General features: G+C 44.2%; 1 protein-coding gene across 2 annotated transcripts; it reads left to right on the plus strand.

Annotated features, from left to right (window-relative positions):
* The first annotated feature begins 775 nt into the window (after nucleotides 1-775).
* fem1b (fem-1 homolog b) lies at nucleotides 776-24,229 on the plus strand. Of its 2 annotated transcripts, XM_055661442.1 has the most exons (3): nucleotides 776-1,528; nucleotides 15,341-16,754; nucleotides 20,110-24,229. In XM_055661442.1, exons 1-2 carry the CDS (start codon nucleotides 975-977, stop codon nucleotides 16,710-16,712), a joined length of 1,926 nt encoding a protein of 641 aa, XP_055517417.1. In that variant the 5' UTR covers nucleotides 776-974; the 3' UTR covers nucleotides 16,713-16,754; nucleotides 20,110-24,229. The 2 variants fall into 2 exon arrangements, with proteins under 2 accessions (XP_055517417.1, XP_055517416.1); XM_055661441.1 differs by lacking the exon at nucleotides 20,110-24,229 and having other exon boundaries at nucleotides 15,341-19,416.
* The last annotated feature ends 966 nt before the right edge of the window (nucleotides 24,230-25,195 follow it).

Here is a 25,195-nt window from a genome sequence, read left to right on the forward strand (position 1 = left end):
GCATGGTGATGTTGTAATACAACTATAGGTACTATCGTAACGTTTGAAAAACATTTGGAGAGGTACACGGATATGATGGGTTTAGAGGGATATGAGCCAAAGGTGGAACTTAATATAGTTGCGGCATGTTGGTAAGTGTGGGCACGTTGGGCCGAAGGGCCTGTTTCCACGCTGTATGACACCATGATGAAGATAGACACACAATGCTGGTGTAACTCAGTGGGTTAGACAGCATAACACAAACTCTATGATGAGGTTTGCAACGGGGGGAAAGGTTTGTGAGGGGGAGGGTCTGTAACGAGTTGGGGGGGGGGGGGGGGGGGTGAAGGGGAAAGGTTTATGAGGGGGAGGGGAGGTTTGGAAGGAGTGAGGGTGGCAGGTTTGTGAGGGGAGGGGGATGTGTATAAGGAGAAGTGGGGGAGGGTTTGTAACTAGTGAGGAAAGCGGAACATGTGTGGGAAGGAGCTTCAAGAATCAATTTAATTGTCATTTGGACCCCTTGAGGTCCAAACGAAATGCCGTTTCTGCAGCCATACATTACAAACAAATAGACCCCAGACACAACATAATTTACATTTTACATAAACATCCATCACATTGCTGTGATGGAAGGCAGATGCTGGTTTAAACAGAAGATAGACACAAAAGGAGAGAAGGGGATGGGTGATGTTTGGGGTCGAGACCCCCCAGAGATGCAGCCTGAGCCGCCCCAATGTCTAGTGTGTGTGTACTGGGGGAAGCGGAACACAAGCAGGATGGCGGTGCCCGGAGCGGGTTGGGAGGTGCACGGTGCGGCGCGGAAGGGGAAGGGGAAGGGGAGGGAGGAGGCGCCACTTGCCGTGGGCGGCGGGCAGGACAGGACAGGACGGGACAGGACAGGCCCGGGCCGGGCGGGCGGGGCTAGGATCGGGCGCGATGGCGAGCGGAGCGGGAGCGGGTCGGGGTCGGAGACGGAGGGAAGCCGAGGGCGGCTGATGGAGTCGCTGGCCGCCTACGTGTACAAGGCGGCGAGCGAGGGCCGGGTGCTGACGCTGGCCGCGCTGCTGCTCAACCGCTCGGAGGTGGAGAGCCGGCGGCTGTTGGCGCAGGTGAGCCCGGGGCCTGGTGTGGGGCCTGGGCCTGGTGTGGGGCCGGGGCCTGGGCCTGGGCAGCGGGCCACGCCGCTGATCGCCGCCTCCCGTAACGGCCACGCCAAGGTGGTGAGGCTGCTGCTGGAACACTACGGCGTGGAGACGGAGCAGACCGGCACCGTCCGCTTCGACGGCTACGTGATCGACGGCGCCACGGCGCTGTGGTGCGCGGCCGGAGCCGGACACCTGGACGTGGTCAAGCTGCTGGTGGCCGGCGGCGCCAACGTCAACCACACCACGGCCACCAACTCCACCCCGCTCCGCGCCGCCTGCTTCGACGGCAGGCTCGACATTGTGCGCTTCCTGGTGGAGAACCGCGCCGACATCCGCATCGCCAACAAGTACGACAACACATGCCTGATGATCGCCGCCTACAAGGGCCACAGCCAGGTGGTCAGGTGGGTGAGGCCTGGGGGAGAGGGAGGGGGGGAGGGTAGAAACATAGTAAATAGCTGCAGGAGTAGGCCATTCGGCCCTTCGAGCCTGCACCGCCATTCAATATGATCATGGCTGATCATCCAACTCAGTAGCCTGTACCTGCCTTCTCTCCATACCCCCTGATCCCTTTCACCACAAGGGCCACATCTAACTCCCTCTTAAATATAGCAAATGGAGGCAGGGGACAGTGTCTGGGTCAAAGGCTTTGTGTTCCAAGTCCAAGTTCAAGTGAGTTTATTGTCATGTGTTCCTGATAGGACAATTAAATTCTTGCTTTGCTTCAACACACAGAATATAGTGGGCATAGACTACAAAACAGATCAGTGTGTCCATATATCATTATATAAATATATACACACGTGAATAAAAAAAAATGATCAAGTGCAAATAACAGATAATGGGCTATTAATGTTCAGAGTTTTGTACGTGCCAAGTTTAATAGCCTGGTGGCTGTGGGGAAGTAGCTATTCCTGAATAGGTCTGAAGTATAGATCTGAAGAAGGGTTTCGGCCCAAAACGTTACCTATTTCCTTCGCTCCACAAATGCTGCTGCACCCGCTCAGTTTCTCCAGCTTTTTTGTGTACCTTTAACTATTCCTGAACCTGGTCGTTGCCGTCTTCAGGCTCCTGTACCTTCTACCTGAAGGTAGCAGGGAGATGAGTGTGTGGCCAGGATGGTGTGGGTCCTTGATGATACTGCCAGCCTTTTTGAGGCAGTGACTGCGATAGATCCCCTCGATGGAAGGGAGATCAGAGCCGATGATGGATTGGGCAGTGTATACTACTTTTTGGAGTCTTTTCCTCTCCAGGGCGCTCAAGTTGCCGAACCAAGCCACGATGCAACCGGTCTGCATGCTCTCTACTGTGCATCTGTAGAAGTTAGAGAGAGTCCTCCTTGAATAACCGACTCTCCGTAATCTTCTCAGGAAGTAGAGGCATGGATGTGCCACCCAGAGAGTTGTGAATCTGTACAACTCTCTGCCACAGAAGGCAGTGGAGGCCAATTCACTGGATGTATTCAAGAGATAGTTAGATAGAGCTCAAAGAGCTAAAGGAATCGAGGGACATTAGGGGAAAAAGCTGGAACGAGATACTGATTTTGGATTTGACAAAAGTGCTGGAGAAACTCAGCGGGTGCAGCAGCATCTATGGAGCGATGGAAATAGGCAACGTTTCGGGCCGAAACTTTGCCTATTTCCTTCGCTCCATAGATGCTGCTGCGCCCGCTGAGTTTCTCCAGCACTTTAGTCTACCTTAGATTTTCCAGCATCTGCAGTTCTTAAATACTAATTTTGATCAGCCATGATCATATACGAATGGTGTTGCTGGCTCGAAGGGCCGAATGGCCTACTGGACCTATTTTACTATGTTTCTGAGGGGGAAGGAGTGACGGGGAGAGTGTCAGGGTCAAGAGAGAGGTGGGGGAGGCAGGGTCAAGGGAAAGAAGTGGCATTGGGTGAGAACATCAAAGGTGGTGGTCGGGGAGTGTGTCACAGTTATAGTGGGTGGTGGGGGGGGGGAGTGTTGGTGACAAGGGGAAGAGGTGGCTTGGGTGCGAGGGTGTCATGGTGGTGTTAAGGGAGAGGGTCGGGGTCAAAGGTAGTGATGGGGAGAGCGTTGGGGTCAAGGGGAAGAGAGTGGTGGGTGGAAGGCAGGGTCAGCAGGAAGTGGTTTCGGGGGGGGAGGAGGCAGAGTCAAGAAGAGTTGGGGGGGGGGGGGGGGGCATGGTCAAGGGTAAGAGATGGCTTGCTGCTAGGGGTATGGTCAAAAGGAAGAGGCTTCCCGTGGGGAGGATGGGTCTTGAGGACAATAGATGTACTTGGGTGGTACGAGTCCGTCCGCCATAGGAGGAAGGGGTGCCAGAACATGGACAGAACCAGGATGGTGGCAGGTAGGAGACGCAAGGAACTGCGGATGCTGGAATCTTCAGTAAAACACAAAGTATTGGAAGAACTCAGCAGGTCAGGCAGCATCGGTGACGAGAATGAATAGACAACATTTTGTGTTTGCAGAAAGCTGGAAAAGAGGTGAGGACTTGACAAAGCCTGGAAACTGATAGTTACCCTGTAGATACAGGGGCAGGGGTTGGTTTAAAGTTGGACATGGGCCTGGGATGAGGAAAGGATAGAGGCTGATTAAGTGAGTGAATCTGGAGTAAGTGTTCTGGGCAGATAGAAGTGGGTGGGTTGAAAACACCATGAGAAAGATGTTAAAACAATCCTGGGGAGGGGGAGCTTGATTAGCTCATGAACAAGTTGAGGGGACTTGGTGAGAGACAGGACCCACTCAATAGGGGAAATATGGGACGCTAAATCTCTGAAGGGTTTGCTTTAATTTGGAGAAGTACAAGTGATGCACTTGCTACTCTGTGAGGGTGAATATAGAATTACTGGATGCCTGTCATTTGAATCCACTCGGATGGCAATTATATAGTCGGTGTCTGCAGTTTGCTTCAAGCTCCCTGCAGAACATGTTCTATTAATATATGAAAATAAAACCACTCAGATCTTTAATGGCATGCACAATGCATTTATTTGACATTGACTTGTTATATTGCATGTCTTTTTTTTGAAAGATAAGAATCTATGACTTGCAATTGGGTATCAGTTTTCTCTGTCAGTGTTTTTTTCTCTTAGCTTTTGCACATTATTGGGAGAGATTTATATTTGGTGGATGTGGCTTAGAATCATACAATGTAGAAGGAGTCGTTTTGATACTGTGCCTGTTGTGGTTGTTTTATCGTTTCCTGAGCATTTATCCAATTCCCTTTTGAATACCTTGTCTGCATTGATCATCCTTTCAGGAGAGCATTTCTGATAACACAGCTCAAACTTAAAGTTGTCCTTCCTTCCCAACCCCCCTCCCCTCCTTATCTGACCCACCCCAACCACAATCCACTTATTTTGCCAGGATTCCTAAATGTGTGTCCTGTGCTTACTACCTCCCTTGCCTGTGGAAACTGCTTCTCCCATCATTTCAACACCAAATCTCCTCATAATCACCTTTGCTCTCAGGGGGAACCACTTTTTGAGTCTGAAGTTTATTAAGATGGTCTGCTTTTAACAGGACATCCTTTAACTTGATGGAATTGCTGGTTCTTTTTGTGTACGTGCAAGAAAAGTGCATTAATTATTGCTTATGTCAGATGATTGCATCATTCAGCAGTTTTGCATGCAAAGGAATAATTCTGAGTTAGCAAGATTGGGACCACTCCGGGGAGCAGTTAGGTCAGGAAGCTTTGCACCAAGTGAGGTGAAGGGGCGGCATTGTGGGTGCAACAGTAGAGTTGCTGCCTTACCGAGCCAGAGACCCGGGTTCGATCCTGACTACGGGTGCTGTCTGTTTGGAGTTTGTACATATTGCTCGTGACGTGAATGGGTTTTTTCCAGTTTCTTCCCACACTCCAAAGATGTACAGGTTTGTTGGGTAATTGGCTTAGTAAAATTGTACAAATTGTCCCTAGTGTGTGTGTGTAGGATAGTGGTAGTGTACTGGGTGATCGCGGGTTGGCACAGACACGCTGGGCAGAAGAGCCTGTTTCCCCACTGTCTCTCTAAACTAAAGTTGTTCTTTAACTGAACATTTCACAATGAATGAACGTTCATATATGAAATTATCCTGCCTCTGTTTAAAATCTTATGCTGGCAGAGTGTTCCATGCCGCTCATTGGTGCCTTTTGAGTCAGAAGATTGTGAGTACAAATCCCTCTTCTGGAGTACAACATTTAAGATGATGCTTTCGTATGATTCATAGGGCGTGTTGAATTTTGCAGTTTTATTTTGAATGATAAATAAAGGGTAAATCAACACTGGAATAAACATTCCTTCTATAAATTCTTTGTATATGGTATATATAATCTCCAGCCATAGAATATGGGTGTTGCTAGCATTTATTGACCATCTTTTTCAAATACTTTATTCATAAGAGTTGCAAATATATAATACACAACGTTCCTTTGTTGCATTTAGAGTAAAAGACATGTTTTATTTGCTTACAAGATTTACGTTATTAACATGAATTCAATTTTTCATTCACATGTCATACAGCATGGAAATAGGCCCTTTGGCCTAACTTGCCCATGCTGACCAAGATGCCCACTCTACACTAGTCACACCTGCCCACATTTGGCTCGTAGCCCTCTAAACCAAATCCTATATTCCGTGAGCAATGAGCGAATCTTACACATTCTCCAGTTGCTCAGTGGGCAATGGTGGGAGAGCCTGAAATGGCGATCTATTCCCCACAGAGCCTTTGTTGTATTTGCACCAAGCGTCAATGTGCTCCTTGGCACTTGGTGCCAATTGGCAACATTTGGTGGTGGACAGCTCTTTGGACTGAAAGACGAGCAAATTTCAGGCAAGACCAAAATGCATTTTGCTTTGTTGCTAATCCTCCATCTTCAGTTGATTGTCTCTGTCAACCCTGGGAATAGTCTGTGGAGCACCGTGTGGTGTTACACTACCATATGGGGTGAATCTCAACAAGGAACACTGAGGACCTGTCCAGACCTTGGAGACAGACACTTCCTTCTCGCTATTGGTGAAACTTTTTGAATCTCTCCCTGCACTGGAGACCCGACCTTTTCTCGTCGGGTCTCAGTTGTCGTTGAGGCCGCAACGAGGAGCGGCCTCCAACGGGAAGAAGTCGGGGACTCTGGTGCCGACTCACCGTTGCCGTCGCGGAGCTGGCCGAGACCGGAGCGGGTGGAGCGGTGGAGGAGCGCTGCCGCTGCTGCTGCTGCTGATTCGGAGGCTGCTACTGCGGGTCTGCGGACGGCGGCACCGGGAGCCCAGGGATCCCTGGAGGGAGACCGCTTTTCGGGGCTCCTGCAACGGCGAATTCTCCCGCCCGAGTTGCGGGGTCGAAGAGCTCCTGGAGCGGGGCCTGACATCACTGCCCCGCGCGGCTGGAACGGCCGCGGGACTTTGCGAGCGCACACCGGGGGCTCCAACATCTAGACCCGGTGTGCGACCTCGCACCACCCGGCGTGGCTTTAATGGCCGCGGGACAATCGCCATCGCCAGCCGGGGGCTATGACTTTGACTCTGACATCGGGGGGGAGAGAGTGCAGTGGAGAGATAAGTTTATTTGGCCTTCCATCACAGCTATGTGATGGATGTTTATGTAAAAATGTAATTATGTTGTGTCTGGGGTCTATTTGTGTGTATTGTATGGCTGCAGAAACGGCATTTCGTTTGGACCTCTAGGGGTCCAAATGACAATTAAATTGACTCTGACTCTGACTCTGATACCACTTTGGTGTGGGCCACATAAAACAGCATAGCATTCTATACCTTGCCAGCAGCACAGTGGGGCAATGGTAGAGTCGCTACCTCACAGTGCCAGAGACCCGGGTTTGATCATAATTTTGGGTACTGTCTATACGGAGTCTGTACATTCTCCCTGTGACTGCGTGAGTTTCCTTCGGGTGCTCCAATTCCCTCCCACATTCCCAATACATGAATGTTTGTAGGTTGATTGGCTTTTGCAAATTGCCTCTAGTGTGCAGGATGCGAAACTGGGATAACATAGAACTAATGTACCGGTGATCGTTGGTCGGCATGGACTCGGTGGGCTGAAGAGCCTGTTTCCATGCTGTATCTCTAAACGAAACAAAACAAAATGTTGTTTCTGCATTTTGAGCACTTTCACATTCCCAAGTTTTGCTTCCAGGTGGACACGGAGAACGTACAAACTCCACAGTGATAGCACTCTCGGTCAAGAACAAGCCCAGGTCCTTGGCATTGTGAGGCAGCAGCTCTACCGCTGTACCACTGTACTTCCCTACCTGCTCCACCGTGCTGCCCTTCTTGTTGGCTGGGCTGGGAATAACAGCAGATTCTCTCAGAAAAGCATCATTAATCTGATTTGTATTTACTTCACACTGGTACAGCCAGTAAAACAGTTGCCTCAGTTCCAGCGATTCAAATTCAGTCCCGACCTCTGGGGTTATCTGTGCAGATTTTGCCCATTCTTCCTGCCACTGTGTGTGTTTCCACTCCCATGCCAAAGATTTGTAGGTTTATTGGCCACTTGTAGTTTGGTGAGTGGTAGCATCTAGAAACCGAGGGGTTGGTACTAAGAATGAAGGGAGAATAAAATTGGTGTAGGACAACTTTCAGCTGGACTAAGAGTCTGTTACCATGCTGTTGGCCACCAGTACATATAGTGTTTTCTTGCCAGATTATTAACTTAACTGCAGTTGCTTGTCCTGGACTTTAACAAGCCGGTAGTTCTGCTATAAAGTGGTTGGTGTGTTCGATGAAACCCAGTGCAGCAGAAAATAAATATAAAACAATGGTGTCCGTGAGGAGAAGGGGGTTAATGATAAAGTTTCAGACTCTCAATAACTTATTCTTTTCCCTGCAGGACTTTCAAAAATACGGACCCTTTTGGTCGCTATTTGTATCTATTCCTGCAAGATAAAAATGTTCAATACAGTACGGTTGAACCAGTGATTACAGAAGCGATGCGTGTCAATTTTAAAGGCCTCCTGCGGTGACACTGACAGTGTTATTAAGAGAGTGATGTCTTATTACTTTGGAAGGCTACTTACATGAGATTTCCCCCCCCCCCCCACCCCCCCAGGCAACTTATTTTCCGCTTGCAGATTTCCAAAGAAACTTTTAAGTGCCTCTCTAGTTCTCGATCGAAATAGTTTTATAATCAATTAGGCTGTCACACTACAAATAATATTCTCAAATTCATTGTTCTATCCAATTCAAGTTGTGGAAATGCACATTATAGCAGAACTACCCTTCTTATTGCAGGAAATTCAAATACAGGCTCCCTGCCCTGGCTTACCTGCTATAGACACCACTATTCTAAGATTGCACGTTAATCAAATGGTTTTGCTGCTTGACTTTATTACACCGTGTATAAAATTAATGATGTACTTTCTCTGTATTTGCCTTGTCCTCTTAGCATTCTGCCTCGTTTCATCCAGCAGATCTTCGGCTCTTAGAGGAATGGGATTGTGTTTCAAGGCACTTACTGTGCATTATGTGATGTCCATCTAATGCAACAGGATCTCAGTTTCTAAATGGATAACCTGTCCACTCAATGTTTTGGCAAAACAAGTATTGGATTTCTCCAATTGTTGAATGCATATTGGTTTAGTTTCCAACATAACTACGTAACACTGGGAACCTCTATGTATGAGTGTTAGCATGCTGTTTACGTGCCAGGGATATCGTTCACTTGCCCTATAGGTTCGCACTACTCTCCAGGGTTGTCATATGCAATTCAGGCTGGTGTGTAAATACTGATGGGGTGCTGAATTGCTGGAGATGCTATTTTTAGTTTGGATGCTATGAAACCAAGCCTCCTTGAGTGGAACATAAAAGATTCAGATTCAGATCAGATTCAACTTTAATTGTCATTGTCAGTGTACAGTACAGAGACAACGAAATGCAGTAAACATGATATTAACCAAATGTCTGAGTGCCTTGAATAAATTATCTGTCAATCAGAGCCATGATCACCTGTGCACTCTTTCTCAACATGTTCAGTGTTGCTGGATTCATCCTTGATGTGTAAACCAGGGGCTCTTGCCAATAATAAAGTTATTGGTAGACTCAAAATGCTGGAGTAACTCAGCATCTCTGGAGAGAAGGAATGGGTGACATTTCGGGTCTGAGTTACTCCAGCACTGTGTGTCTATCTTCGGTGTAAACCAGCATCTGCAGTTCCCTCCTACACAGTAAAGTTGTTGGAGCAGCTGGTATCCACAGATGGTTATTGGTCCTTGATGCTTCCAAGCCTGGTACAGTGGCAATAAGTTGCAGTAACATGCATGTATATTGTGCCATTTTGATGTCATGCACAGCGGCGCAGCAGTAGAGCTGCTGCCTCGTAGCGTGAGAGATCTGGGGTTGATCTTGATTGTGGGTGCTGTCTGTGCAGAGTTTGTACGTTCTCCCTTGTGTCTGCGTGGGTTTTCTCCGGGTGCTCCGGTTCCTCTCACATTCCAACGACATGCAGGCTTCTGTAATTTGTCCCTAGTGTGTAGAACGTAGAACTAGTGTACGGGTGAATGATAGTCAGCATGGACTCGATGGGCTGAAGGGCCTGTTTCTATGCTGTTTCTCTAAGCTAAACCTGGTAAGGCACTTTAAATGAGTACAGCCAGCCAGAATTTAAAACTAGGGTACAAAAGATAATGGGACAGAAGATAATGTGTATTTATATCTTTTAAAAAAAAAAAAATGCAAACTTTCAATATTGTACTGAGGCAGGAAGTAGTTTACATAATGAAGATAATCAGAACTGAAGGCCGTGGCAATGAATAATACCAATGGTAGAGTAGTGAAAGGTGAACTGGGGTAGCTCAGATAAGTCAGAGTAATGAACATGGCTGTTCCATTAGGTTTTGAGACCAAACCAGGTCAGAGATGAGCTGGTGGAATGGGACTTGGAAGTTAGAACACAGGTTGCAGAGTTTAAAAAAAAAAAAAAAAAAATTGGAACTGAATCTGGGTGCCCAAGATAGTGAATAATTGATTTAACATGGACTTCGAGCTTTAGATTAATTTATGAAAGTCATACATTTAATTCAAAAAGATAATAGAATTGCACTTCAAATTGGTGTTCACAATTGACCGAGGAAATTATGTGAAAGGTATTTTAAACCATTTAATCTGAGAGCCATACTTTACCACTGTAATAACAGGAATGCTGTAGGTGTTGTACGGAGTAGTTTTTTAAAAATCTCTACCAGCTGTTTTAAATTTGCTCTGTTTGTGCTTCCCCTAAATTAACACTGCATTGCAATTTGAACTATTTAAAAAACAATATTTTACATGGAGGGGAAGAGACATTTTGTGTAATTACTTCTCCACCCCCCACCCCCCGCCCCCATTCTCCAATCCCCACCATAACACAGTTTGTTTAAATGTTGTTTCTCTTCCTCTACTTACTTAAAACCTCAGATCCAATCCACAGCATGGAGCTGATGCCTCATTGCGCCAGAGACCCAGGTTCAATCCTGACCTCCGTTGCTATTTGTGTGGAGTTTACACGTTCTCTGTGTGACTCTTTTCTCCGGGTGCTCTGGTATCCTCCCCTTTCCCTAAGATGTGCAGGTTTGGAGGTTAATTGTAAGTAGCCCCAAGTGTCTAGGGAGTGGATGAGAAAGGGGCTAACATAGATAGGTGATCAATGATTGGTGCGGACTTGATGGGCCAAAAGGTATGTTTCCCTGCTGTATCTTTAAATCAATCACTAAAAATGTAATGTTCAGAGAATCTCATTCTAGGCATGCAGCATTGCAAGCAAGGAAAACTATTTATAAATATATGATTGGTGCTTTCAGCGTGATAGTGTGTAGATAGTATTAATAAAATAATAACCTTTTGAGACTCGAAGGAATGGGTGCATTGTTTTAAAAAAATATTGAGAAAGTGCATATAAAATCTTAAGACTAGGTGTATAAATTATTAGCATGAGTGAAAAAAATCCAGATTAAAAGAATCTTCAATGTCCTACAACGATTATAGACACAAAAAGATAGAAAAGTACTGGGTGCTTTCGGGTCGTTTCTTCAGACGAGGTGTTTTTTCTTATTAGATGGGATAATTGACATGGTTGAAGCTCTTCCCACAGATTACGTACTCTGCTCAGTTTCACACATGGTTTTTCTTTCTATTCAGATTTGGTCCCATTCTCAGTACATTGATTCGACCTCATGGTAAAATGCATTTTAACACATTCATATCTAGTGAAAATCTATAGTTCTCAGTATTTTCAAACTACCTACATATATCATTCTCCTTGCTGACATCCTTTGAGCTCCATACTCATTCTGATCCCTACGGGGATTGGATTCAAGCCCATCCATAATTGGTGGCTGTGTGTTTGTTTCCTTGGATTCCAACCTCTGGAATTCCCTTTTGATAGCATAGATAGAGATTCTCTATTCTTTTTTAAATGTTTGATGAAATTTAATGTATTTATTTTATCAATCTTAAATCTCTTCACATTTATTTGCTAACACTCCTCTAAACTGGCCTTGGTATTTTGTTTGATTAAAGCTACTGAATAAATAGGTTTTTACTTGCATTGCTGCCGTTAACGTCAGGCCGAATGCAATATTGTGCAAGAGTCTAGCACTAGAAGTTGTTGGCCTGTGGGAAGTTGTCCCCTCTAATACTTACTGTTTATTAGCACTGATTCCTCCTGAGTTGTGACACAAAAAACAAGCAATAGAATTTGTCAGTGTTTGAAATCTTGAGTTAAAATAGGCTGGCTCAGTCCAGCAGAGGGAGTATTCTTCAGATCTTCTAGCTTGTATGATTCGGTATCTAATAAGGCAATTTATTCAATAAGCAAACACAAAAAATGTGTGATTGGGTTATTGTGCAATTGAATTGTTGCTATGTGATCCACTGGAGTAAAGGTGGAGTTGTTTATCACATCTGACAGTGGTGATTCGAACATTGAGTCAATAACTCGAGTTCTGCAATGGCTCCAGTGGTCTCGGCTACTTTCTGTTCCTCGAGTTAAAGGATTGATTGACTTGTATTAATCTCCACTTTTAATTGCATAAATGATGCTTTCAGCAGAATGTAACTGTATTCTTGAGTTGGGAGGGACCTGGATAATTGTTATATGAAAGTCCACCATAGAGATGTGCAGTAAATAGGGAAGTCATTCAGCTCATTGTATTTGTGTTGGCACTTGAAGCAGTAATCACTTTATTGCTTTTTCTAAGAGCCCTGCTGTTTTCAATTATGTATCCAATTTGCGTTTGAGTGTCACTGTTAAGCTAGCAGTACCTGTACATGTTAATGTTTCCTTCTGCCATTGTCAGTGCAGAGTTGAAACAACCTTTGTTAAGTTTCACATTTTCCATCCCCTTGCCTGTTTTCTATGCTTGTAAAGGCACTGATCATTCCAGTGTGGGCCTTTTACTGTACTGTTGACCATTACTGGTGAACTTTGGTACTAAATCTCATTAGATTAAATAAGGTAGCACATTGGTGCAGCGGTAGAGTTGCTGCCGTGCAGCGCCAGAGTCCCGGGTTCGATCCTGACTACGGGTGTTGGCTGTACGGAGTTTGTCCGTTCTCCCCGTGACTGCATGGGCTTTATCCGGGTGCACTGGTTTCCTCCTGCATTCCAAACACGTACCAGTTTGTAGATGGAGTCTGAAGAAGGGTCTCGATCCAGAACGTCACCCATTCCTTCCCTCCAGAGATGCTGCCTGTCCCGCTGGGTTATTCCAGCCTTTTGTGTCTATCGGTTTAAACCAGCATCTGCTGTTCCTTCTTACATAGGTTTGTAGTTTAATTGGCTTTGGTAAATTGTCCCTAGTGTGTGTAGGATATTGCTAGTGTACGGTTGGCGTGGACTCGGTGGACTGAAGGGTCTGTTTCCGCACTGTATCTCTAAGCTTAAACTAGACTAAATGGCCCTGGAGGCAAATGTACTACAAATGGCTCTGATTCTATGCTTCCTGCATTTCCTGGAAGGTGGTGATTGGACCTGGAGAATTAAAGTTGTGTATATTCTGAAGATGGTAACCCTGGTTGAAATTGATGGAGGCACAAGAGATTCCAGTTGGTAGTTTGCTGGAGGATCTCAATGAGTCCAGCAGCATCTGTTGAGGTTGCTCGGGGTCATCGGGACTGCAATGGGGTCCAACACAAGGGTCCCGACCTGAAATGTTCACTTCCATTTCCCTCTGCAGGTGCTCCTCAACCCAATGAGTTCCTCCATCAGATCGTTGTCACTGATTGAAATGAATTAACTTGTCTACAAGGTTGACTGCCTACCAGACTGGTCTGTGGTTCAGGGGGTGACTGGATAGAGTTGAATATTTTGGAAAAGTTATGGAATCTATTTGCATTCACGTTGGCTGATGTGTCTATATGAAGCCAGCTGGTGACTCTGGAAATTGAGTGCCTGGAGAAGGGTCCCGATCCAAAACGTCACCTATCCATGTTCTCCAGAGATGCTGCCTGAGCTTCTGGCTTGCACCATCACTTTTTTTTGGTAGTTCCTTGTATCTGCAGTTCTGAATTTGCAATTCATTGTTTCTATCTGAATTAATTGGAGTTGAAGACTACAAAATCTTTAATGCAAACTAATATACTTGAAACCTGAAATACAATCAGCAAATGATGTAGGGGCTCAACAGATCGGGGATCGGATAGAGCGAGAGCAAAGCGGCAGACTGGCAGTTCATTAAATCAGTAGAAGATGTTTAAGCGAAAGTGGAATTGAGAAAAAGAGAGCAAGAAAAGATGTGATGTATGATGAATTGCTTTGGTAGAGTGGAAGGGGATTATGGAAAATTTGAGTACATGACCATCACTAGACCCTGGGCAACAGGATGGCTGCACACCGCAGCAACTCCAGTGTCTCTTCGAGGATGTATTTGATTTTTGTGAATCAATTAGAATGGCATGGATTAGGAATCAAACAATATGTAATCTGTTCAGCAGACTGTTAAAATGCCATCTGTGTAGTACAAAACATTAACCACATGTAAGTAATTTTGGCTGTAATTCCAATCTAATTAGCAAATACGACTAATAGACACTGTCATCAGAGTGTAACCTCAGTGTTGTTGTTTGTGTTGCCAATGATGTGTTAATTCAATAATCCTACTTTGAGGGTGCATGGATAAAACACAAGTACAAATGTTTGTTATTATTTGTCAGTGATCACAGCATGGTAGATTTGACTTCCTGTGCACTTGTGCTAAATGCATTGCCAGGATTGTGAGTGCACATGTGAAATTTTCACAAAAATAAATGCCACACCTGTCTGTCAGCAGTTACTATTGGACCATGTTAATTTGTGTTTTATTGGATCATTCTGTTAAATTAAACCAGCGGGGATTCATCTCGGGAACAGTGGCTCTAGTAAGAAAACTGGGATGAACAGTTGTTCGGTACTAGTGCACTGTAAACAAGGGGTTCTTGAAAATTAATCATGTGTATTTTCCCTGTTTTTCCTCCCTTGCGGAAAATGCTGAGTTGTGCAAGTCACAATCTGCGCTACTGCCCTGCACTGATTATCGATATTTGTATTGGGGCCAGATTGACTCGTCTCATTTTAACCATGGCGGGCATTCCGTGGCATTTGCATTTCAAAAGAGGGCATTGGGGTATGAATCAGAAGTGAGAATATTGGAGTTATAATAATTGTAAACTTTGCTGTTCTCTTTATTAAAAGAGATCCAGTGTAGACAACCCAGATCTTTGCTAGGCCTCCTGATGTGTATAACATCCATTTAACGATGGCGATGTGGACATAGAGGATATAACTAGTATGTTTGCAGATGAGGCAACGATTGCTGCTGCTGTGTAGTAATCTTTATCCATAGTTCTGAAGTAATGATGTTTTGCTATAATTTATAAATCTCCACGACACCTCACCTCCATTACCCTGCCCTTTTCCCTTTACTAACTCTCCTGCCTTGCACCCCATAGGGTTCATTCCCTTTTCTCCTTTCCTCATTTTCATCGCATCCAACACTTGTCTTGTCTCTTAACTTTCCTAGTGTAGCCATTGACCTGAACTATTGGTTCTCTCTCTCTCTTTCTCTCTCTCTCTCGTTAGCACGCAATCATAGCTTTTCACTGGACCTCGGTACACGTGAAAATTAACAAAATAAACTCTACATGCGTTGCCTCGCCGTATAATTGTTTTCAGTGTTTTTTACATTATTTTTGGCAAGTGTGTTTATTTGTGACTTGTATAGCCGCTCCTTCATGCTTTCTGCAAATTATTTGGTCCTAAGAGCTTGTGGTCTGTTTCCTCAGGTACCTGTTGGAGCAGCACGCTGATCCCAATGCCAAGGCACAATGCGGAGCCACTGCACTACACTTTGCGGCTGAAGCTGGCCACCTAGAGATCGTGAGGGAGCTGGTGAAGTGGCGGGCAACCATGGTGGTGAATGGGCACGGCATGACTCCCCTGAAGGTGGCGGCAGAGAGCTGCAAGGCTGACGTGGTGGAGCTGCTGCTGTCGCATGTGGACTGTGACCTTGAGAGTCGTATCGAGGCCCTGGAGTTGCTGGGTGCCTCCTTCGCCAACGACCGGGAGAACTACGACATCGAGAAGACCTACCACTACCTGTACCTGGCCATGCTGGAGCGGCACCGTGAATCCGACCATCCGCTGGAGAAGGACACCCTCCCTTCCATCGAGGCCTACAGTGGGCGCACAGAGAGCAGGACGCCGCAGGAGCTGGAGTCTATCCGGCAGGACAGGGACGCCCTTCATATGGAAGGGCTGATTGTCCGCGAGCGGATCCTGGGCTCCGACAACATTGACGTTTCGCACCCCATCATCTACAGGGGGGCCGTGTACGCTGACAGCATGGAGTTCGAGCAGTGCATCAAGTTGTGGCTCCACGCCTTGCACTTGAGGCAGAAGGGCAACCGCAACACCCACAAAGACCTCCTCCGCTTTGCGCAGGTTTTCTCACAGATGATTCACCTCAACGAGCCCGTGAAAGCCAGGGACATCGAGAATGTCTTGAAGTGCAGCGTGCTGGAAATAGAAAGGGGCATGTCGCGAATCAAAAGCTCGTCGGACATCGACGTCCACGCTGCCATGGACAATTGCGAATCGAACATTTTTACCTTTCTGTACCTGGTCTGCATCTCCACCAAAACCCAGTGCAGTGATGAGGAGCGGGCACGCATCAACAAACAGATCTACAAGCTGGTTCACCTCAATCCCCGGACCCGGGAGGGTTCCAGCCTGTTGCATCTGGCGGTGAACTCTGGCACACCGGTGGATGACTTCCACACCAGCGACGTGTGCAGCTTCCCCAGCGCTCAGGTCACCAAGCTGCTGCTGGACTGCGGCGCTGACATGAATGCGGTGGACAAGGACGGCAATGGGCCGCTGCACATTATCGTGCAGTACAACCGCCCCATCAGTGACTTCCTCACCCTGCATGCCATCATCATCAGCTTGGTGGAGGCCGGCGCCCATGCTGACATGACCAACAAACAGAAGAAGACTCCGCTGGACAAGAGTACAACCGGTGTGTCCGAAATCCTCCTCAAGACTCAGATGAAGATGAGCCTGAAGTGCCTGGCTGCCCGAGCAGTGAGAGTTAACAACATCAGTTACAAAAGTCAGATCCCTCAGTCTTTAGAAGAATTTGTAGAATTGCATTGACTCTTGAGATATTCAGATGATTCTTTACCAGACTGGTACTAGGTATGTCCATAACGCATTGGTTTATGGAATTGGCCTGCTCATTGTAAGTTTGTCTTATCCTGTCTTCATTCCAAACCCATCCCACAGCAATTCAGATTGTCATTGGTGCTTTGTCAAATCGGCCAGTGTGATGCAAAGTGGGTACAAAAGTAAACTTTCATAAAGATGTACCAATGTAAGGTGAAGATCAAACCTTCTGTCTTCCAATAACAATAGAATATGAGAGGTGGGAGCAGGTCATATTTGTTAGCCCACTCCATAATTTAGTAAGATTATGGTTTGTCCGTTCTTTGACCACTGTTTCTCTGCCTGATATCTTTATTCCCATTTAGTCCAAACATGTATCGCAACCTTGGATTCATTTGGTAATTAATCGTAAATTATTTTTAAAAAGAATTAAAGAAAATACGTCAGAGCTGCAGGTAACACATTTTCTATGTAAAGACAGTGGATCTGTTTGTAAATGACCATTAGTCTGCCCTTTTGGCACAGCTGGTTTCAATTGTGAAGAGCAGGAACATATTATTTTATCTCACACTTGTCCATGCTGGGTTGCAGTCAAGATTGAAGGTTTCATTGCTCCTGTGTTACAGCAGTTGGGAATGTTAAGAACAGCAGAGAGTACAGTTTGTTCAGTATGTTTGGAGAATGTTATTAGGTGTTTAAGAAGGAACTGCAGATGCTCGAAAATCGAAGGTACACAAAAATGCTGGAGAAACTCAGCGGGTGCAGCAGCATCTATGGAGCGAAGGTGATGGGCAACGTTTCGGGCCGAAACGTTGCCCATCTCCTTCGCTCCATAGATGCTGCTGCACCCGCTGAGTTCCTCCAGCATTTTTGTATACCTTGGAGAATGTTATTATTGTCCATTGACAAGGCCAGGGAGTTTGAGGTGCTGTGTTTGGTGAGCAATCTTGCTGCACTGCAATTGCTGCAGGCGCTTGATCTGGCTGCACATCTGACTCTTTAGTAATACATCCCTCGGTCACATCTTGTTGTTACTGTGCAAGGTGTATATTTTGCTGGTCAATATAACCAAGACCTTGGAACGTTATCAGAAAACCAAGCCCTTTATTGTGGCAAATAGCGGCTCTAATCCAGGCACTGAGGGGAAGGCTCCAGTCACTTGCCAATCTTACTTTACTAGACTCTTGGAGTTAAAGGGTTGGGTTGGGTTGTGGTAATCCAGGTGTGGTTTTTCTTAAAGAAATGGGAAGCTGTGCCAAACGTAACTCTTCAAATGACTGTTCACCTATGCGAGCTGTCAAGTTAATATTGCACAATTATGCCCCTGTCCCACTTAGGAAACCTGAACGGAAACCTCTGGAGAGGTTGTGCCCCACCCAAGGTTTCCGTGCGGTTCCCAGAGGTTTAGGTCAGTCTCCCTCCCTGCTACCTCCGGCAATCACCTGCAACCTCCGGGAACCGCACGGAAACCTTGGGTAAAGCGCAAAGTCTCCAGAGGTTACTGTTCAGGTTTCCTAAGTGGGACAGGGACATTTAGGCATGGGTTCTTTCAAGGATATCTGGTAAAGCAACTAATGTTTGGTGTATCTGCCACGCAGTTAGTGTGCGGGTTTGTCTGTTGGATATGGGCATGAGTTTACTGAGGTGTATCAGCGCTCCTACTGCTTTAAGGTTACGTGAGAATTGGATTATGTTAGAATGTAATGCCTTGCATAGCCAAATCTCCTCTGTTTCTCAGGCTAATCTTGTACATGAAGGTGGATGAGACTTGGGTGAAGAGGTTCTGCACGGTACTTTGGAATGGTATACAGAATAGAGTAAAAAAAATATATAGAATTTTGGGAGAGGATCAATTAAAGAATCTAATACTGACTTGAATTCAGCCATGAGGGAATTTACTGTCTCCTTTCATCCCTTGGAAATTAAAAATTAATTTAAATGAAAATGTTGCTACATTTAACATTGATCTTTTCATGTGATTGTAGCTGATTGCACCACCTAGTTTTGTTAGAGTTTAAGATTTTATTCCTAATAAAGTGTGTCTCTTCAGCAACGTGCTCCACCATGTTCTTGTGCCATTTGAAATGTTATTTGAATGTTCTCCTGATCATCTTTACAGTTGGTTCCATCATGTATCAGCGTTCTCTTCATGTGATGCATTGACAATAATTCAGGAGAATGAACTGAACCCTGAGTGGAAAACCTAGTGCACAGATGTCCCTTCTGTGTCCCAAAGTGTTTTTTTCCAGAGCCCACAAAAATAATGGGTTTAATCTTCAAACTGAATTTTTTTTCTGATGACAAAAATTGTACAATTCCATTTGTGCTTATTCCTTCCTTTTGAAATGTATTTATTTTTGTGACTGACAGTCAGCTACAACGAGTCTATTTTGCAATGCTTTTTGCAGTTCTTTTTCCCGAACATTTACCAGAACGGTAGTGTGATTCCTGTTGACCTTTGACTTTGGAAGGTATGCAGCTTAATAAAAGTTTAAAATTCAAGTGTAATGAAACTCTTGAGATGGAGGACTGCACTGTTGCAACACAGTACGAACTGTGCTGATAACCTTTAACCCAAGGTCTTTCGTTCTTCTTGTCGACCATCGTTGGAGCTCCAGTCTATCTTTTCTCATATAGGCAAATCTATCTTTTTGTATTTGAGCCAATGAAATCAAATAAATCATGAGTACTTAATTTTACAGTTAAGCAAATGTTTTGAGTCTATATTATCTTGAATGTATTAGATTATTCAACTTGATTGACAAATAATAACACTGGAATAAATGGGGGAAGGAGCAGGCTACTTGGCCCCTCAAGCCTGTCCTATTTAATACGACCGTGACTAATCTGCCCCAGACCCCATCTCTTTTGTATCAGCTCTCCATCGCCCTCAATTCTCTGATCTTTCAAAAAGGTATCTGCTTTAAATTGTACTATTGGTGAATAACTAACTTTTAAAGTGAAAATGCTGCAATTTGTAAACTTTTATTTCAGAAATGTTAACTGCGTCACCAGCTTAAATTACCCAAGTTAACGATAGTGGGTCACTCAGACAGGATCTGTAAAAGATCCTAGTTTTAATTCCAGCTCGCTAAAATGAGTGACCTTCTTATCCAAGAGCTTGCAGATTTCAACGTGGTAAACTTGAGGTCAGGGGAGCATGGCGTTGTGCTGGGCTGCAATGGCCTCCCTGCTTGAATAGCTCAAACTGCATTGTGTGGAGCTGGTGAAGAATGACCATTTGGGAAAGTTGGTGGAAATTCTCATTCTCGGAAGGGTTGAATGATATCCATCTTTTGGGTACTCATTAATCTCCAGGTTCGCAAAATGTTATGGTTAGAATGTGTAGAATATCTCTGTATTGATTCTAAATTCCTGTTTTTCACAGATGTGAAAGGCCCACAGCTCACAGAGGAACGTAGGGCCGAGAGAGGTTGTGAAAGTCTTTCACCCGGGCGTACCAACAATTGGAGCACTTCAGCATTCAGTGACATGTGTCTGATGGTTGTTGGCTTGAGGTTTAAAATGGTTCCACATTGCACACGTTCGGGTGTCCAGGTGTAGATTTCTGGTCATGCCTGCTGGCTTTAAATCTTTTGTGTAGGGTGGGTTGGTGCACAGATGTTGGAAACCAAAGAAAATCCCATCTCCACAAACGCCAATGGAATAAAACCGCATTTTGCCTCAGTTGTTACTTTCATCAATTCTGCTGTCCCATGCGAACAGACTTTGGACAGTTCTGATCATCAGGATGCAGGTTCTCAGTTTGAGGAGGAAGAACTAAGATTGCTCTGAATTGCAGTAAAGTGAATATCGTGTTGCCTTGCTTTACTGCTAATTGATTTTGAGAACCTATATCAATTAAATTAATCTTGGCAGTTTTTTGATAGTAACATGTTCAAAAGGAGCTTGGTTGGTGAATAAGCGTTGGTACAATTTGGGCAATAAAAACAGAACGACCATGTTAGAATTGTGAGGGGGGAAAAAAGACAGTGCTGGAGTAACTCACCGGGATAGACAGCATCACTGGAGAACATGGACAAGTGATGTTTCTGGCTGGGACCTTCTTCAGACCCTTCAGATAGAATTGTCAGTTAAACTATGGGTGCTTTACTTTTTAATACTTGAATGTTCCTGTTGATTTAGAACCAAATGAGACTTGCAAAAGATGCTAGAACAATGCATCCTTTTTGGATGGCACTAGGTGCTTTACAGCTAATGAAGTACACTTGAAGTGTAGTCGCTCTTGTGCGGCAGCCAATTTGTGCACAGTTAGCACCAACAAACGGTAATACGATGATGGCTTCATTATGGAAAGGAGGTGACGCACTCCAATCTGAACATCGCGATAGTCTTGGGACTTCGGAAATGATGAAAACATTTGGGATGTTTATTTTATGAAATAGCAATAGAACTGAATTATTGGTGGGTGGGAGAAGGAATTATGTCCCCTTAACTTTGATAGATCAGATGAATGTTCTAGTCTCTTTGATATCAATATTGTTTGCTTTTGGAAGAGATTTGAATTTTTTTTTCCAAATTTGGTTATTAAGTGCACTCTATTTACTTTGATTTGTGGTGTTTAAGCTTTTCCAGCATATAGCTGAATGTCTTTTCCATTAATGAGATATGGATTTTGACTGCTAATAAGGCTAGGATTTATTGTCTGTTCCTTACTTGGTCCCTGTATTGAGGAGGCAGCAAGATTGTGTTCTTGAGACTAGAGCAGGGTAAAAGCTGAATGGAGTAAGGGTGACAGATTTCCATCTCCGACCGACATTTGTGAACCAGATGCCTATCGTGACTGTCCGACAATTTCATGGTCGCTATTTCTGCTACCAAATTTTTCTTTGAAGTACTGCATTTATTTATTTACTTGAATTTAAATTCTTCAGCTGCTGGTTGTGGACTTTGTTCTTTCCTCTGGATGCTTGTCATGTAACTTAACTGCTGAGACTTTGTGTTCATCAAACTTGCCAAATAAACCCTATAGTTGCTGGGCTTGTGCTTGCTATCATTGCCAACAGAAAGCTGTATAGAAATTGTTCTGCTTGAATTAGTAGGCACTGGAATAGGATCTTTTTGCACAGCAGACCAGTTTATTGTGCTCTTTGAAACTGCTGTTTGACTAATTCTACTTCTCCCACCTCCCTCCCACCCAACGAGCCCCTCTGACACTTTTTACCATTAGGTTTAGGATGAGCTTTGATCATGAGCCTTGTGGGAATAGAGGGAGAATTAAAATTTGGGTTGCATAAGTATATAGGTTAGACTGAATTTCCCAGTTTATTTAAAAATCATTCTTGATTTTCTAAATTGATCATTTAGGCAACAAATATCTAAAATTATCTCATTGCTGCTGCAATCTGGTTAATGGAAATCCCAGAACAGTGTCATCAAGCATGTTAGTGGGCTTAATGGCAAATGTCACAGGCAGATTGGTCCATGCTTCTTCATTAAAAGACACAATGTTGGAGTAACTCAGTGGGTCAGGCAGCATCTCTGGAGAACATAGATATGTGACGTTGTGGGTCGGGACCCATTCTCACACACTGGAAAGGGTCCTGACCTGAAACATCACCTGTCCATGTTCTCCAGAGATGTTTCCTGACCCGCTGAGTTACTCCAGCACTGTGTCTTTTTTGTAAATCAGCATCTGCAGTTCCTTGTGTCCCGATGCTTTTACATTGATGCATTTTACCTCGTACCCTTGGAGCTTGCTGTGATTCAAATTATCATTCCTACAAATGGGGGACCTGCATTTGACAAGAGTTGCATAGTTAGGAATGCTACCTCTCATTACCCAGCCTGAAGGAGTATTTTATTTGATGTGTTCTTAATAGAGTTATTTAATATCAGCAGCCCCTAATGAATTGGTAATGTTTGTATCTGATAGCTGGCTGTTTGGCTATGCAGAGACTATTTTGTGATTGCATGTAGGATGCATGTGCACTCTTCCATGGATGCCCTAGATTATGGAATCCTACCTGTACTTTTCCCAGTCAGATAACTAGTGACTAATTACGTTAACCTCCCAAATCTATTATACTTTCTTAGTATAGCTGGGCATAGTTCAAGAAATTCCCAGGGCATGAAACTGGTGGGTGTGCACATTCACTCACGGTTAATATTGATGCTGTTATCCAAGACTTCAGTGATGTGTACACCTTTGGAAGCCCAAAATTAACCCATTGCAAACTGGAGTGCAGAGTGGAAGTGAGATGAAAGTCAAATGATCATTAGTGCGAATTTTTCATTTTACTTTGTGTAAATTATTTTTTTAAATTATGAAACCAATTTAGAATGGGATTCTAAAGAATGCTCTTTGTATGACATACTGTTAGAACCAATTGGAGCCACCATTGAGGACCTGACATTGGTTCACTGTGTGTCTATGAAGTGCCCAATTTAAATGTCATTTCTTTGGCGATGTTGCATTCAGTAACCGACACATAACAGAGAGCCTGAAGTTGTAGTTGTTTTTGTTTTCAAAGTCCTTTTAAGCAGTGTACTAAATTATTCAGACCAAAACTCAGCATTGCCACTGAATGCCTTAATGGGAACAATAATGGTAGGAGGATAAAAACAATTCTATGTCACTTTTCTAATACAGGGGCCAATTAAGGGACTGTCCCACTGACGCAGTTTTTTTTTCAGCGACTTGCTGGCACCTGTCATAGTCGCAGCAGGTTGCCGAAAATTTTCAACATGTTGAAAATCTAGCGACAACCAGAAAAAAGTACGACTCTTTGGCCGACTACTCGCCACCACACAGGCGTCACGTGACACCTGCTTGGTGGTAAAGAGTGCCCCTTTTTCTGATCGCCGCTGGATTTTCAACATGTTGAATGTTTTTGGCAACCTGCTGCGACTATGATGGGTACAGGCAAGTCACCGAAAAAAAATTGCGTAAGAGGGACAGGCTCTTAAGCCTTTCTGCTTTCAACTTGATGTTTGAATTGCTGATTTGCAACAATTGAGATTTTGTCAGGCAGCCTTTTAAAAAGATAAACATCTGACTGAATTGCAGCTTAATGTGGCAGTTTGTAAATAAATAATTTAGGCTCTTCCCCTCTCATGGTCATGTAAGAAACTATCCAAACATTTTTAATGGTGAGAGTCAGTGACCATCTATGCCAGAGGGTGCAGAATCTATCTGGATGTTTTGAGTTGAAATGCCATGGCACTTTGCACTATTATTCCTCAGGATGTACAACCTTATGTAACTTGTTCGCCCGTAATTCCCAAGATGGGGATTTAATTGTCCCTAAAATTTAAGTTAGTTGCAAAATTAGATTTATTACTGGATTTTTAGACATGCCTTTTATGTCGGTTTCCACTGAATTCCCACACTACTGTTTTTTGGAAAGACGGGGGAATTATGTATCAAAATCATTTGTTCTCGTAACTTGTAAAATGTGACTGTTTTGTTTAAATAAAGCTATAATGTACACTGAAAACAAACATCAGGATTTGCTTTGAATAAAAGTCCAGATCGTGATTGTGTAGTTTTGTCCAGTGTGACTTTCTGTAACAAAACCTGGTTTATTATTGAGAAGAAGGAGGTGGTCATTCTGCATCTTCTACATTTCTAGCAATCTCCTCCAGTTGGGTAGCAATAACCTACCTTGATTTCCAATCCAATTCTACCCAAATCCATCAATTACTTTCAACGCTTGAAATAAACCCTAATCTCCTGCCAGATTTTCAAGGCAAAGAACTTTTGACTTGCGGCCTCCTGATTTGTAAAAAATGTTTTGTGACATCTCGCTTGTTCTAGATTTCCTCTCTACCACAGTTCCTTTATTCATCTTGAACATCTGTTGGGGTATCCCTTTAACCTTCTGTTCTCAAGAGCTTTGAATTAACCGTATGTGAGGAAGGTTCTAAGACATGTGAGTGGCTTAAACTGGCTGGATTGTGTTCACATTTGAAGAATTAGTCCTGTGTGAGGAACAAATGGGAAAATGCATGTAAATTTAAATGAATGCCAATCGACATCTTGACCATTGTCCAGTTTATGCAAGAAGTGAAAGGGAAGTGGAATTTGAAGATGAAAGCGGTAAGTGATTTTCTTTTGTCAAAGTTAATTGGGAAAGTTGCAGTGCATTCTCTCCCCCCCGCCCAGGAAAAGTGTTAAACTAGAGCGAGTGGGAGTACTACTGGTGTAACAAATGAATCGACTGGGCTTGTATTCATTGAATTTTAAAAGGATGAGAGGGAATCTTATGGAAACATAAAATTCTTAAGGGATTGGACTGGCTAGATGCAGGAAAAATGTTCCCGATGTTGGGGGAGTCCAGAAGCATGGGTCACAGTTTAAGAATAAGGGGTAGAAACATAGAGAATAGGTGCAGGAGTAGGCCATTCGTCCAGCAATGCCATTCAATATCATCATTGAATATGAGCAGTGACGGGGTCAGTCAAAGTTAGCATGGATTTATGAAGGTGAAATCATGCCTGACTAATCTTTT

The sequence above is a fragment of the Leucoraja erinacea genome, chromosome 33 (assembly GCF_028641065.1).
Source record: "Leucoraja erinacea ecotype New England chromosome 33, Leri_hhj_1, whole genome shotgun sequence".
In the NCBI taxonomy this organism is placed as follows: Eukaryota; Metazoa; Chordata; class Chondrichthyes; order Rajiformes; family Rajidae; genus Leucoraja; species Leucoraja erinaceus.

Coding starts and splice junctions, on each gene's coding strand:
- fem1b (XM_055661442.1), top strand. CDS start 975: ATGGAGTCGCTGGCCGCCTACGTGTACAAGGCGGCGAGCGAGGGCCGG. Junction 1,529..15,340: donor GGCCACAGCCAGGTGGTCAG/GTGGGTGAGGCC, acceptor CTGTTTCCTCAG/GTACCTGTTGGAGCAGCACG.